Below are 16,208 nucleotides of genomic sequence, written 5' to 3'. Positions count from 1 at the left end.
TGTAGGATCCAAAATTCGGAAGTACGTGATTTTTGCTTGAAAACAAAGCTCAATTTCAAAAATTCGCAGAAATTCAAAGGGTGAATATGGGTAAAAAATTTTTGCAGGAGAATCTTGCGGTTGGGTTCTAGTTTACGAAAATCCTTCACTTTCAGCCCGACACAGCCCGGCACATATTCAGAAACTATCTTATTTAAGCATCTTAATGGAAAATGCCCATTTTACTGAACGATTTGACAACAGCATATACATGCCAGACAATCAAATTTCTAATTATAGTAATATATATGTAAAAAGGGACTACTTACCATAAATAATGGCCTCCAATAAGCCTGCAGGTGTAGCTTGTACCTGTCACTGCATACAAACTTTGATTGAAAAGCTGAACGTAAGCAATACTGAACTAGAGCTAAGATGCGCGCGAAACCGCTGGGTTTACCCTTTTTTCCTCGACCATCCATTAGTGATAAGCGGATTCTAATGTCACAATGTCATGCAGTAGATATCAGAGAATCATTATTTACCTGTTTTACCAAGCTTTTACCACATTTTTTTTTTTGACTTTTCGCCAGCTTTTCGGGTATAATACTCCACTGTGCGGCGGCTGTGCTCTGTCGCTCAATCGAGGAGAGGAGCGTCATTTCAAATTTCCCGCGCCTCCTAAACGAGAATTCCCGCCTCTGCGCGTTTGGCGGACGATAATGCGATTGGTAGAACTTCCGTTAACTGGAAGGCGGGTAAAATTTAAATTTTATAAAATATTTCACGAATTTTCTTGAGATTTACGTGACACGATGCTGTGTTTGTGGAAACCATGAACAATTCATTTCAGGAGAAGTCACAAAACTCGCATCTCAAAGTACGGAAAAATGATGCGTTAATTTTCACTGCCCGCGCGCGCAGATTTCCCGCCACGCGCCACTCGTCAAGTGCAACGGCCAATCAGCGGTTTGATTGGCCTCGAAGTTCGAAACTGCTGATCCCAATAATTTGCAACGTTTCAAAATGTCCACTTGTAGGTATGTTATAGAGGGAAAACAAATCAACTTATAATGACTTAATAAAACTGTCCCTGATTTTTCCTTACCTGAAATCTCCCAGCTACCTACATACTGCACATCCTGTAAAACTTTAAAGCCACTGTACGATGTCTAAAATCGAAAAATGCGCATCGCTGATTGCGACGTTGTAAATCTCCGCTCATGTCTTTTTTTTTTCAATGTCTCGAAATATTTTAATAATTATTTTCGTCCATTCGAAGACATTCACGGAAAATTTCAAGGAGGTATTTAGGTCACTTCTCCACTGAAATATTGAACCTTAATAATTGGAGGTTTTTCAACCTTCAAATGGAAGTAGGTAGTTACCTACCTGCCTACGCATTTTATTGACTTCCTTCATTAAAGGCGCCATCAGTTTTTTCCTCTAAAAATCAAATTTTGCGCGTGTATCATTTAAACTTCGTAACCAAGATATCTATCTTTGGGTCGTTTTGGAGTGCAGTCAAACAATACAAAACTTTACAAAGTACTTACGCAAATTTTGAAAAAATGCCTTGTCTGGTGTTGGGCTAAGGATGAGTATACCAATTGTGCGAGTCACACGAATGGTCTCTTCTTATCAGCTCCTCTCATTTGAGTGACAGTCGGAATTTCAAGTGGTATCCCTGCTAATTAAGATATCTTCTAAATCGGTCATCGCTAATATAAGTCAGTTAAAAAGCTTGGTACTTCTTAATGTTTCTTAATGCTCACGCCATGCATTTCATCTACTCCATTACATTTTGAGGAATTAAAAGCTGATGCAAGCTTCATTGATCTTGAAACTTACAATGCATGAATTCGTTTGGTGAAGTCGGGTATCTTCATCTTGAGTGTCTCATACAATTTGCTATAAGATATTTTGCAAGCCTCAGGATGAACATTGTTTTATTAATTAGGTACTTTGCTTTCTGCATGATTTCAGATCATACTGAATTCACAACGGAACGCAAATCCAATAGGATTAAAAAATTCAGGAGAGAAAAGAAACAAGAGAGATCGAGAAAGAAAGAGAATTGCACTCAGATTATCGACATGCAGTTTTTTCCCTCTGGCTTTTCGAGTTATATTGTTTCCTTTTCTCTGTTGATATAACAGCTGTGCTTTGTAAGACCTTTCTAACCAAAATTTTAGGAGGAATTGAAAATATTTATCTTTAGTTTAAAATGTTTAAATATCGAAGTAGAATGTATGATATTAGAATTAAAAAGGTGAAGAAGAGTTAAAATGTTAATAATTTATTTCAAAATTCAACTAGATAATACAAATGACTTATTACAAAAATTAAAATAATTGAAAAATTACGGTGAAGTCACTTTGATCGGTAATCATTATCTTTAATAAAGATAAAAGAGACTGAAAATGTAATCAATTAGAGGTAAAATGTGCCAGGACATAACTGCGTGATGCATAGTTCACTAAATAATCACCATAAAAAATGGAGCAAAAATGGAAACCTAAAATGATAGTAAACCATGGGAAATTTATTGGAAAATGTAAAGGAGATATATAAATAAAAAAAATAATGGAAATCAACATTGGCATAATGCAAAAAGTCTAAATTCTCATACAGAGGGCCAAGAATAGTGTTATAAATAATTCCTCGTAATATTTGGATGGAACCGAGGAAAACAGAGCTGACTTTATCCCTTTGTGAGCTCATGGACGAAGTATAGTACAAGCACCAAACGAAAATTAATGGAGAGAAGACTCGATAGAGGATCTTTCACTCTGGGAGCCAGACATTTTCCTGACATTTTTCAAAAGTCACTTTTGAGCGAACTCTGCCATCATATGAGAAATCAATGATTGAGCAGTCCAGTGCATGAGTACACTGACATTTTAGTGATTTCATGGAAGAAATATTGAAATTGGAAAATTACAAGGAGCCTTGTACTCTGAAAAAAGGTAAAACTAGTGATGTGAGACCAACAACTAAGTTTTGATATTCCAGTTTTTTAAAGGTAAATACTTAAAGACTAGATCAGCTCAAGATAATGGTCAATGCCTCAATATTTTTAAAAATGTCACTTCACAAGCACATACATTGTAAATTTCAACTTGTTTTTTCTTTGAGAATCATAACGAATTGTGATTTTTTTAATTCTCTTGGTATGATTCTCAATATCCTAGATACAAACAAGACATTTGATTGCTCAAGTATAATTTTTGGGTCTTTCGTGTGTTCATTGTAATTTTATCTCACAGCACTTGCTTTTTTTTTCTTGTCTTAACAGTTAAATAAAAGGCTAGATTGGCTGAAGTCTGGCTATTTATCAGAGAAAGATTGAGTAATGATAGGCATTTGTCTTTTAGAAAAAACAAAAAGATTAAATCCTGACACTTACATAAAAATAGTTTAAACAACCAGACGGTTTTCAGAGAGCGCATAAACGATCTGAAGAAAACAATTAACCATACGAAGTGCCTCACAGCTCTCAAACAATTTTATTCAATTGTGCTGAAGGAACATTTTGCTCTAACCAATTCCCTATTGAGTTCCTTTTTCACTTAAAAAATGACAAGAAGAGGAGACTGTAATTATTTGGGAGGGGGGAAGAAGAAAAAGAATTATTCACAGATTGAACAGTATTTCTTCTCGCTTTCATAAAAGATTCCTTGCCTAGCACCAGGCATTCTAAGTAGCTACATATTGTTAGCAATGGGAGGATGACAAGGGGGAATGTTGATTCTTTCATTTTTCTTTCATTCATTTAGAGGATGCATTCATCATGAGTTCCTGGATCATAAAGTTTGGACTATATGGTATTCATTGAATAAGTGAAAGCTGTAAGTATTCAACTGGGTATACATTATTTATTGATTGTGGTGGGCTGAATGTAGAAAAGGGCCCTATTATGGTCTGCCACAGACCCTTCAAACACTTAATTACAGCTCTCATTATTTAATTTTAATACTGAGATACCAGTGAGATACAACCATGCAAGTTTCTTGTTTTCCCTTCAAAATTCTTACATATAAATACATTTTGGGAATCAGGCTCTCATGAAATTTATTTTAAAATTTGGTTGATGGTTTCCTGAGAAATCATACTTTTTCCTACGTCTATTTCCTTTAAGATTCAGTTCTCAAAGATTATTTGAAGATTTTGTGGGAGCCAAATTTTTCCTCCTTGTGTTGGAATCATAGAAAGAAAGAAAGAAAGAAAGAAAGAAAGAAAAAAACAAAATCTGTAGGATGAATTCTGTTAACCATGCTCTTTGCTTTTTGACAGCCCAAAGATTTTGAGATTTCGTTGACAGGCTGCCAAGATGTTTATTTCTTTCCAAAACGATCTCCTAACACCTCAAAAGATTTTGAGTTCATGGAATTTTACAGAATGGTCATTGGTCAATGACACCTAATTTGCCTGAGTGCTTTATCAGTGACGATTCTAGATACAGTATCGACGGAATCTTATTACTTGTTGAGGCCCTCTTGTAGTTTACTTTACACAGCTCATAAGAGGAAGACACAATCTTACCTCTCATTCTCTTTTAATAAAAACACAAAATTAAACTAGGAATGGCAAAATATGCTTTGCAAGAAACCTTGCAACATAACACAAAAAATTCAGTAAAATTGGAATCAGTTCAATTATGACAGTCACATTAACATTTTCCAAGCTTTATACACATGTTTGATGTGAAAAATTACAACTCTCTTTTCAGAGTTTAGCATCCAGTAAACTTCAGTTTTACAGCAAAAGAAAACATGGCACTCATGACTTCAAATCATGAGGGTTAAAATTGCTTAAACTTAATTTTAAAAATTTGAACTATTGTATTGCACATTGGACTGAAAATGGAAAAATAAAGCCCATGTGTGTGACGGTAAAAGACAAAAAAAAGAAGGACGACCTCCCATTTTGAATTTGAGATCAAAATAAGAGAGGTAAAAATTACTGTCTACTTAGTCTTCTTCCAATTGGTTTTTGCTAGTTTTGGCTTTTTGCCTCTGGACGCACTTTAGAATCTGCTTACTAAGGACTTGCGTTGCCTCTTTGTAATCAGGAATAAAAAACCTGCAAAATAAAAACATTGATAAATGTGTGACAACTTAAAATCAATAAAGCAAGAATAGAGTAATCTTTTTACTGAAATGGTTTTAAAAGAGTGATAAAATAATTCTATTTTCCATCATTGAATTTGCTTTTGCTAAATTTAAATTCTAAATTATTAATATTAAATTCCGAAATTTTAAGTTCCACTATTTATTTCCTGACACATTGACTACTGCGGTCTAATATCAAGAAGGCATTGTTTTTGTTGAGGTCATTCCAAGCCATTAGAACTAAGTGAAAAAAATAGCTTTCTTAGATAGGTCAGGGTGCTCTAACGGGCGTTATCTGTTAGTGATGTAGGTAATCGATAATATCATCCTGAGTTTACCAGGAAAGCATCGCTGACATAAATAACGGTCTTGCCTTAAATTGCCAGCGTTTCAAGTTTAACCATGAATTTTAGCTGTTTTAGCAGGTTCTAGTAGAAAAAAGTTTCAGGTACATATGAAATGCATTTGGCAATCATGATGTTAAATAAATTCAATTAAAACGTATGAGAGAGCAGCGCTTTCAATGATATCTATGATCGGAAAATTTCCTAGAAACACTCACAATAGTTTTATTTAAGTACAGATCCTTGTCTGCATTCAAGAGCCACTTCAGCTATTTTCAAGTAGAGGGTGATGTAGGAGGCAAAATGCACTTACCGATCCATATCTGTTTCATCAGAGGATTCACTCTCAATAGAGCAGTATTTTAAGGTGATGATGTTCGGGTGTTTCACTCGGTTTAAAATTCGACTGATGGAAGCTAACGGTCTTTTGACAACAATGTGAGCCATTTCGGGATTTGATTCTATTTCTCGGAGAGCATAAATATGTGTCTTGGTGATAAAGAGATAGCTGTAATTCATCAAGAGAAATTAAAACACAATTAGTGAGGCTTAAGAAATATAGATTAAATACATAATGTATTATATCGAGTCTCTCATTAAAGTTTTGTGCTAAGGTTGGGAAAGCTATTGAGAGATCTTCAAATGAATACTGATAGGAGGTGAAATGATCCCTAGTTTACAGTATTCCAAACTAACTGAGTTTAAAATCCCACCAAAAACATTTACACGCAAAATTGTGCCATACACCCATGACCCAAATTCATATGCAATCAGACAAAAATGAAAAATATATTCCTACCTGGTTCAAATAAAAAAAAAAAAAAAATATGTACTTTCAGTAAAATTATTTTGAAAATTTCTTGACATATTCAAAAATTTTGCACCCCTCAATGGGTTGCGCTCTTAAGCTACCTATGTAGCCTGATGACAAATATGGCCCTGTCTGTATTTATGATGGAGAAAGAAAAAAAATTTGCCAATAATATGGTTCAACTTGAAAGAATTAGAACTTACCAGCCATACATATCAACATATTTTTTTTGACTTTCATTTGGTTTCAGTGACCTACATCTGTAGTAAGCTATTACATCTGGTTTTCTCTTCCACTCCGTCAAAGATACGTAATCCTGAGTCTGTTCCAAGTCGATGCTTCCTCCGTCTGTGGACAAAAACGAAAAATCAGGCATGCTTAAAACTTTCAAATGGGGTAATAAAGAAATTGGCTTACTTGACCATTAATCATATTCATTCAGACAAAAAATACAAAAAAATTTAGTCTTCGTTCAATTAAAACAATTGTGAATAACAATTTTTTAAACAATTTTATAACAGTCCAATAACATGAAAAATTACAACTCAGATGGAGATAAGTGGATCTAATTTATTAGATGGGCACCAACTTGATTACCAAGGTGTGAAAAACGTGCATCTTCATATAAATAAAATCCCTTGGAAATCGTTTTTGTTTTCCTACCAAAGATGTGTTCCTTTCAAAGGAAAACACTGAAATCAAATTGGTTCCCTTCTGCTAAATGCAATCTACTTATCTTAGTTATTAAATGGTCCGATCAGTTCAGATTTTCTACAAAGCTCTGCTCAAACAACCTACATTTCAAAGATTATTTGCTGACATTTTCAATATTATTTGATGGCTAAAAATAGAAATTCAAATTCCTGCTTGATAGGACAGAGTGATCACCTGGAAAAGCCACGGGCCAATTATTGAAAGTTTATAGCAGCACAATAAGACATCAAAATGCTGTATATTGCATGGCTAAGATAGGGCTATGTCTTGTCGTGTCATTCCAACATTGTTTCAATAATCCGGCTGGTGGTGACAAAACAAGCTACCTTCTTCCTGCATGCAGAAAGAACTAAAACTGTAGTTACCATTCCAGTTTTAAACCAAAATCCACTCTCAACCACCTTATTTTGTGACAATAATTTCCAATTTATAAGCTCAATAGGGACAATTCTGCATTCCTGAACGATCAGGAATGTAGCTACTTACCGGTAGGGTCATCTTCATCATCGATGCTAAAAACAGGAGCCAAATTTCGATACGGTTTCCCATGCTTGTTTGGTCCGGAAAAACTCTTTTCACTATTTTCGCTCTTAGATTCTCCTGTTGGATTGACTATGTAGTCTAAGAGTTTGCCTTTCATTTCGGAGGAAGCTTGTTTCATTGCAGCACTGGAAAGAAAGCAAAAGGAAATTAGTTGGGTAAACAAAAAAAAAAAAAAAAAAAAGAAGAAGGCAGCGAACTAAAATTTGAAACAACCGATCAGATGGGTGGACAATGCAATGAGCAAACGATCTCACAACTGCCATTTGTTTCCTCTTTCTTTAAAAGATAATACAAACACGAATTTTTGAAAATTATTACGATCATATGTAAAGAAGATTTGTAACATTTTGCAAGACTAATTGTTTATTTACTTTAGAAGTCTTCACTCATGTCTTACTCAGCAAACTTGTTTGTCAGCAACTGAAAGAAAGGCTGCAAACGTGTTAAGTAAGGAGAATGCCTGATTTGGAGTCTGTGAGTTGTGTAATAGAAATTTTTTATGCGCTAAACATGGTTTTCGAACAATGTGCCGACCTGCAAAATACTTACTCACTTGTCTTCTCTGACTTTTGTTTGCAACAGATTCATTGCTGCTACATTCGACATTTTGAGAAATCCTCTATTCAACGAAGGTTGGCAATAATAGAAATGAAAATTAATAAGGAGTGCTACTTTCTACATCAGTTAAGAAGCTGTTGATGAGGAAAACTGACTAAAAAATGCACAAAGCATTATATAATAGACGAGTTTCCAGTTTGAAGACTGACCCAGCCTGCGTACTTAGGAGGCAATTTTAACATACAAACTGAAACCAACTCACCCAATTTTTCCAAAGAGATCACTTGAACTATTCGAACTAGATGGACCACTTGATCCTGGTTCACTTTTGACTTTGGTTTCTTTCTTAGGACTATTCATGGAATTGATTTTGTCACAACAAACAAGGCACTTATCAGAACTGTGATCCTGAAGACTTATGTCTACAGATAAATCAAGGTACTCGTGAATGGCTGTAAGAGAAGGAATAAAAGTGATAAATCAATGCCGATTGTGGCATTGGGTGCAGAAAGGGCATTCCTTAGTTGCGGTGTTCCAGAACCTCCACAACTAGGGTAAATTTTCTGAAATTTTTAGTTTTCAGCATTGTAAAATCATAGAAAAAACTCAGTACGAGAATTATTGATAAATTCCATGCATTATAGTGGATGAGACATTAATGGAGATCCTAAAATACCACTACCAAGAAATGCTCTTTCTGCACCCAGCGCTTAAATTACATCTAGAAATTAGAAACACTAGAAATACAGAGAAATCAAATTAATATTAATTTCTTGAATCATAAAGTCATCATAGGTTTTGTTCATCTCTATTTTTTTCTTTTCATTCTTTGCTCCTCTTTTATACTTCTTGGAGGCAAAGTTGCTGGTCAAAAAATCGCTGTTTTAATACGGTTTTATCTACATAATTGGTCTGTTGAACGCATGGGATACAGCAAAGTTAATAGACTGTCTATGGTTAAGACCGCATGCAAATCAAAATGGATGCATGAACAAAGACTGAAATTAACTTCTTAGCGCCTGACCTGCATAGTTTATGACACAATTTTTTTTTCAAATTTCCTGCATTTGCTGGCAGTTTTTCTTAAAGGTGAGCAATCAGGGGGGTTTCTTGGAAAGAGATGAAAGAAAACCTAACCTGAATAAATAAAACAAATCTTGAAAACTGTCACAAGGGCCAAAATTTCAAAATTGGGCATTGTATTAATCTGACTCACACAGACTACTGTTAGATAAAATCATTTCTACATCTTGAACACTTTTTTAAAAAAGAATACAAAATTGATAGGTGATCAAATGAAACATTCCTCTTTTTGAGGAAATCACAAATCAAAATCACATGAATTGAAAATTTTAAGCTCCACAGGTATCATTGATGATGTAAGGAGCAAAGATGGTAAAAACTGAAGATTGCAAGATACACTTTATGAGTTGCTGTTTTGATATCAGTTGAGTTGAAATTTTGAGGCTAGAGAGCACGGGTTCTCACCTTTATAGCCTCCATTGACCATACAAACAAACGGAGTATGTTTCTGCAGAAAGGAGGCAACAACCATGTGTGTGTACTGATCATCTTCTAGTTGGCCACAGCCAAGGAAACACAAATGCTCTCCACCAGCATTATTACCGGCAGCAATGGCTTGCTGCTGCGCTGAAAGAAGCCCTTGAACAGCAGTGGCAAAAGTAATGGGCTCCTGCAGCATCTAGAAAATTTTTTAAAAATACATTTCGTAAAAGATGTTGCTAATCCATAATCATAGATGGAATTCAGAAGCTAGTGAAAAGGAGGAAAGGAAGAAAGAAGAAAAAGAAGCAGAAAAAAAGAGGGAAAAGAAAAAACTATGATCGAATTAGTCAAGTTTTAAAAATGAGTATGGAGTACTAAATTTTTTCAGCAACTAGCAAAATGAATTTTATGGCAGAATTGAAACGGATGGTTCAAAAACACGCCATCTCATAAGTTCTAAAAACAGGTTGAACGGACAATTAGACAATATGCAAATATAAGCATTTTGGTTTATGTTTCCTTTTTAAAATTTTACCAAGAACACAATTTACGTGCAAACAAACAAAAAAAAGTACTGAAGTTAGCACCTAGCCGAGATAAAAACATTTTCATTCACCACTGGTTACGAAAAATTTGAATATTCCTTTCACTAAAAACCAATTTCGGGAGGCTCCTTAATCGAGCAGTGTTCCTTCCCACCCAAAGATGTCCTAGATTGAAACAACATGCAACAGCTGAGCCGAAGTGCCAAGATTGAGGCTGCCATATTGTCATGCTGCAGAGACTGTTAAGATGGCTTAAGTACATATGTGATTTAACTCAAGTAAATCATAGTTTCTTTAAGAGCAGGAAGTTGGAATTTTTGCATCGAAAAACGTTGATATCTTGGTTTGGAGTTACTTTCAATGATTTTCTTTGCATTAATTGTGCTCTATGTGAAATTTTGATGAGGATACAAATAAGATAATGCTTAGATTCCCACTTTGTCTGATGGTCCATGGTTCCAGTATTAATTATACAATTAAAATCCACAACCTGCGGTTCCGTGACTTTGACTAGACGTAGGAACCAACTTGACAACAGTAGACTTTGACCTATTTTAATGAACAGCATCTGACTTGCTTTGCTAAACAAGCAACACATTTTCAGACTTACGACTAAGTTACATTAAATCTATCAAAAAAGAGGTGACTTACAAGATTGGAATCAAGATGAAATGCAGTAGGCAGGTGACCTGCATTATACTGCTGCACTGGACGGCAATCGATAAGGAAAAATCTAACTTGCTGTGTGCTGGCCGGAACATTTGGAAGGGCTGATTTTGTTATCAGTTCCATGGGTGAAACTGGTAAACAAAGAGCTTGAGAAATCACTTTATTGGGCTCATAGTTTTCAGGACAACTATCTCCAAATAAGGTGCCTCTCAATTCCTGAAAAAAAAAAAAAAAAATTATTACACCTTAAGCCTCCAAGCAAAGGCAGTTTTGATTTTCATGAATTCTGCTGAGCGCTTATGTGACAACTTAGAGATGGGGTCACTGTAAAGATTTGGTGAGGAACCCAACACTTTTTGCCCAGATTATGTTACTTTTGTAGGTTTTCTAATGCATACAGTTTTTCAATCAAAATTCAAATTTCTTTTCTGATGAATAATAAGGTAATTTGGATTCCTAAATTTTCAAATGGAACTTTCTGTTTGCTTTTCTTCTATTATTCTTTCATACAATATGAACTTTTAAGGAGAAAAAAACAACTGCTTAGTGATTACAAAAACTACATTTCTTTATTAGATCCATCATGAAAAATTGAAGGTAAAATTGCAACTAAAACTCACCGTCTTGTAGGAATCTGGAGTTCGAGTGTTGTAGTAATAAGCTAGTGAACAGAAATCTTCAACATCTTCTGTCCGCAAATTGCACGGCAGTAGACGAATAATTTCTAGTAATTCTTCTTTACTCTTACTGGTACTCACTTGAAATATTTCATCCCTACAAACAAATAACATTGAATATATCAGTGTAAAAAGGAAGGATATTGCTTCAACGAGCAGAAAACAAAAATTAAATACATTAAATAAGACGAGTATCCTAGCAAGGATATCTGAGCCAGTGAGAGTGTACCATAGTCTAAATCACATGAATATTTTTGGGCTTACTTCAAAAGAAAAAATCTAAAGTATATGAAGACTTTCCCGACCAAACAGCATATACTCATGTCAACGTTGCTAAGATTGTGCATACATTTAACTGTTTAGTTGGTAGAGAGCTGTAAGCTTTACTATGAAATTTGCCTCAAATTTTCTTTCCATTTTTCTGAATATTTTGGCAAAGAAATGCACAAAAAGGGTGATTTCAGACGGTTGAAAAGGAGAGGAAGAGTTGCGCAATCTCGGGGATGCTGACCTGGGTAAATGCTGTTTCTTCAGAAAGGTCCTCATATGCCCTGCAGGGGAGGAACAAATTTATTATTCTATGAGTGCACTTACAAACCTGTTTAAAAGTTGTTGATTTTGTTTTTTCTTGCTTGAAAAATAACTACCAGACATTAACTGACACAAAAAAACAGCTGAAACTAATGCTTAACATGCAGCTATTGCTCTTGCAATGTAACTGGGAGGCTTAAGCAACAATGAAAGCTTTACAAACCAAATTCTTTTACGTCCCACTGACTAACATCTTGCTTCAGCATGTCTGGAACGGCTATTATGAAATAAAATTATAATAATATCTGATAAGAAGAAACACTTCAACTTTTAAAATTCATAACTAAGCCAGAATAACATACCTAGCATTTACGATAATGACTAGAGCTAAGAAAAACAAGAAAAATGGGTCAGTCTGTTGAAAGTAAACGTCCCAAATGGCCATCACAACTTGCAAACTGCATGAAGACGCAAAGAGTGACAGGAACTGAAACAAGATAATGAACATGTTTTAAAACATATTTTAGAGGTTCTGATTCAAAATACAACATTGATGAGATCAAAAGGAACGAATTTTAATTGGTGAGATTATGGGGATGAGAGAAGAATAAAAGCATGAGTGTGACTCATGCGACCATTTCAACCAATTTGAAACAAATGTTATTACATACATCAGTGGCGTGGCGTGCTTTGCGATAAATCGATATATCTGCCATTTAAACCTCCACAAACAGGGTGTTTGCAACAAACATCTTGATAATCCATTTTTTACCATAGCTTCAAATGGGGAAATATCGATGATCTATCATTCATACCTCGCCACTGATGTACATGGTAAGCACAGTCGAGGTAAGTAACTCATTGTCACATTTGCACCCACAAAATAAATTAACAAATGCAGGTCAAAGAATACACAGCAGTCACTTCTTCTTGTGACGTCACATAATCTGTTGCCATAAAGTTTTTTTGTTTGAAATGTGGTTAGACTTCTGGCATTTAAGAAAGTTATCTTTTAAAATAAAATTTCATGAAATGTAACTCGTAAAATTTCAGGTACTCTCATTTTTGTAGTGCTACCCAAAAATAAATTATAAACAGATTGTGAAACAGTCACATTGAGGAGATTTAGATTTTGATTCAAATACTTCTCCTTCCTTTACTGTACAGTTTTTCTCTCAAGAAGAGAAACAAAACTTCCGCATCATGAGCATGTGCGGAAGGTAGGTTTTAAAAATTTCCTGCAGATGAACCTGCAGGGAAAAGCCTCAGAGACTAAAGTTAAGGTACTTACCCATGGTGCAGCAAAAAGATCTGTGGTGATCTTTTTTGTGTCCAAGAGATTGCACAATTCTGGATCGTGATACAAAATTATCAGCCTCAGCAGGTGATATGCATCATTATTTCTAGGAATAAATTTGTTACTAATTGCTTCAAACAAGCCGTAAGTATCACTTCTTGGTAATTTCAGTGCTATTAATGGAAACAGAAGATCCGTCCATCCATTTTTTTGATTATACTTCCTTCGCTTGTCTGACTTGCAATGAAAAGTCAAAATCGATTCTAAGTCTGAGAGAACTGATAGTTTGTCTTCATCTTCATTCCCTAGTTTTGCTATGTAACAAAATAGATGAATGACAATATTAGGCACATATATTAAAAAAGGAATTTGTAAGAAGAACATACGATTTAGGTGTATAATTACAGTTTGGATTATACATACAGGGCATCCTGGAGTCAGACGACATGACAGTAGGAGTGTATTCTATAGGTTGAAAAAAGGCTTTATTCCACTGCAATTATTTTCTCCAAAAAAGCCCCCAATTAGAACTTTTGCTCCTCCTCTCTGAGTAAATCATTGTTTTTTCTTAATTCAGTAATGATGATGGACCAAAACTCATGTAAAAGGACAACCTTTCTTACATTTTGGCGCTTGAATTCATTCATGACCTCAAAAATATTAACTCTCAAGTTACGGGGGATTTCCTGCGGGCCTCAGATCTTTCAGAATAAAAAACTGGGTCTTCATGCCCTTAAAATTTTTGATGAGTTTTGTTCCATAACTGTCACCAAAATCCAGGAAAATGATGATTTTCCAAAATTCTGACAAAAGGCATTTCTCGGAAAAACTTTCAAGAGGAAACTTGTCCTGCTTTGACCAAGAGAACGTGGTCCTACAGTAAGGCTGTTGAACTCTGAGACATCCTATACAAGTTTAGTGATCTCCATAAAGTTTTTACTTGCCCTCTAGTTACATCTAATTTAACTTTTTGTCTCTCATGATAAAAAAGAGGGCTGATTTTTCCGATACTGAAGGGTGGAAAATATATGCATAAAATATCAAGGCCTTGAAATAGTGTTGATGTTACCAAGTCACACATAGTAATAGAAAGTCTACAAACCCACAAAATGTTGACAATCTTCTCTGATCAAGCTTTGCTCTGGAAGATCAAAAATTTCATTGAAACCACTCATCTTGTTTTCACCAAGAACGACACCGAGATTGGTTTGCCATAGTTCGATTCGTTCGTAATCTGAAATTTCCAAGTCCTCTAGAGCACCGAGGCATTCTTCACGAACAGCAGCCTCAAGCTCTTGCTCCCTGTGCAAAATCAAGAAATATAAGAAAAGTTAGGAACACTTTCAGCGATAGGTTTTATAGGTAAAAAAAAATTTAGCTAAGAGCATTGATTGAGCACATCATCCAAAATTAAGACAATAACAATTACATCCTTAGAGGACCGATTTCATTGGTTTACTTCAGAAATTAGCATGGTACTTAGATTATGCTCCTACTAAGAAGATTAATGTTTCTCAGAGGGTAAAGTTCACTTTGACACCAAAACATATTCAGAGAACGTCTTGAAATGTTTCATGCATTATGGGACGGTACAAGTATTAAGCTTCTTGCAAAGGATTGAAATGCTGGCTATCCCATTGAACATTCAATGAGTCTACTTGTTTTGTCTTTAAGCATATGAAGATTTAAAGTGCCAGTTTTTTCAACTCTCAGATCTGTTCAAACCGAACCCAAACTGCTAGAGTCCACGCCAAATAAGTTTATACGCATTTTTAAACTGCGACCGATGATCCACCATCTTACTTCCTGCATTTACTTCACATGTAAAAATGATGCCGGACGATCGTCTGTTGCAGTGTAGAAGAGGGTAAGCTTATTTAGCATGGACTCTAGATGTTTTAGGTACCACAAGCAGTGAAAAGACATTTTTTGGGGAGTGAGTTCTTATGTTGCGTGTGGTCTGATTCAGATCACAGAAAAAGTTTCCTCTTCAAATTTTTTTCCTACGTGTTATCATCAGACGAAAAACAGCAGCGAGTTAGGATGAAAATTTTGGGTATCTTCAGCAGGCTCTGATATCATCAGTGAAAGTGTAAAAACAGACACCTTGATTGTGCCCGGAAATTTGCAACATTGCAGATCGTAAAACAAGGTTTTTGTGTTTTACCATCGATAAATTGTGTGAGTATCGATGAAGTTAGGTTAAACTCTTCTTCTACAGAGGTATTGACAGCCAAACCAGTTGAGTGATCGATCATTACTGCCAGGCACTAAAAACCTACTGGCCGCTTATCATCGGATTTTCAGAATAGGCAATGCACACTTGCTATTGGATGAATCACTCAGCATTCAAGGCTAAAATTAGTAGCTGTAATACTTTACGATCAGCTTATCTTCTTGCGAACTTTATTACACCCAAAGATGATGACGGATAAATCATCGGACAATACGTAAGTAGCATGAAATGAAAGGCTTCCAATTATTGGAAACTTCACGAAATTTGGAAATAACTTGAAGGAACTTTGATGGCTGATTCAGATGCTTGTAGATTAAACAAGTCTCAGGCTGAGTGCTTGAATCCAGATGAGGTACTTGAGAGGAGCATGTAATGGAGAAATTAGAGAGATGTTCCTTACCAAGATAAGTTGTTTTCAATGGCCATTGCAGCAGTGGAATATCTTGTCAGCGTTTGAGCGTCATATGTCCGACTGATAATTACAATTTGGTCGTAATTCAGTAAAAATCACTTTCATATTTAACTTTTGTTATGACAAATTAAAGCAAACATTACGCATACGCAATCAACACTCTTATCTCTGAAGTTCTGAACCACGTTGCGCAATTTCTACATCCGTATGATTTTTGCACTGCAGTAAACGGCCGAAATTCGTAAATTTGACTTCTGGTCAGCTGTGAGGGA

At 35.2% G+C, this 16,208-nt stretch overlaps 2 protein-coding genes across 2 annotated transcripts in view; one reads left to right on the top strand and one right to left on the bottom strand.

Moving 5' to 3' along the window:
- Positions 1-4,230, top strand: part of LOC109044207 (histidine protein methyltransferase 1 homolog) — a 39,961-nt gene extending 35,731 nt beyond the window's left edge. Inside the window, exon 7 of the mRNA XM_072297943.1 lies at positions 1,966-4,230. The gene's annotated coding sequence lies outside the window, so the exon portion shown is untranslated. The remainder of the gene's footprint in view (positions 1-1,965) is intronic.
- Positions 2,263-16,125, bottom strand: TBC1D23 (TBC1 domain family member 23). The gene is made up of 12 exons (XM_072297942.1): positions 15,925-16,125; positions 14,391-14,590; positions 13,283-13,602; positions 12,354-12,478; positions 11,404-11,557; positions 10,766-10,999; positions 9,552-9,765; positions 8,326-8,515; positions 7,449-7,630; positions 6,452-6,596; positions 5,751-5,945; positions 2,263-5,064 (listed from the first exon to the last, which is right to left on the bottom strand). The coding sequence occupies exons 1-12, from the start codon at positions 15,948-15,950 to the stop codon at positions 4,953-4,955; spliced, it is 2,097 nt and encodes a 698-aa protein (XP_072154043.1). The 5' UTR covers positions 15,951-16,125; the 3' UTR covers positions 2,263-4,952.
- Positions 16,126-16,208: the final 83 nt, after the last annotated feature.

This window comes from Bemisia tabaci, chromosome 3, assembly GCF_918797505.1.
Source record: "Bemisia tabaci chromosome 3, PGI_BMITA_v3".
In the NCBI taxonomy this organism is placed as follows: domain Eukaryota; kingdom Metazoa; phylum Arthropoda; class Insecta; order Hemiptera; family Aleyrodidae; genus Bemisia; species Bemisia tabaci.
Note: the sequence above shows the minus strand (reverse complement) of the source record. Positions and strands in the feature narration are given on the sequence as shown.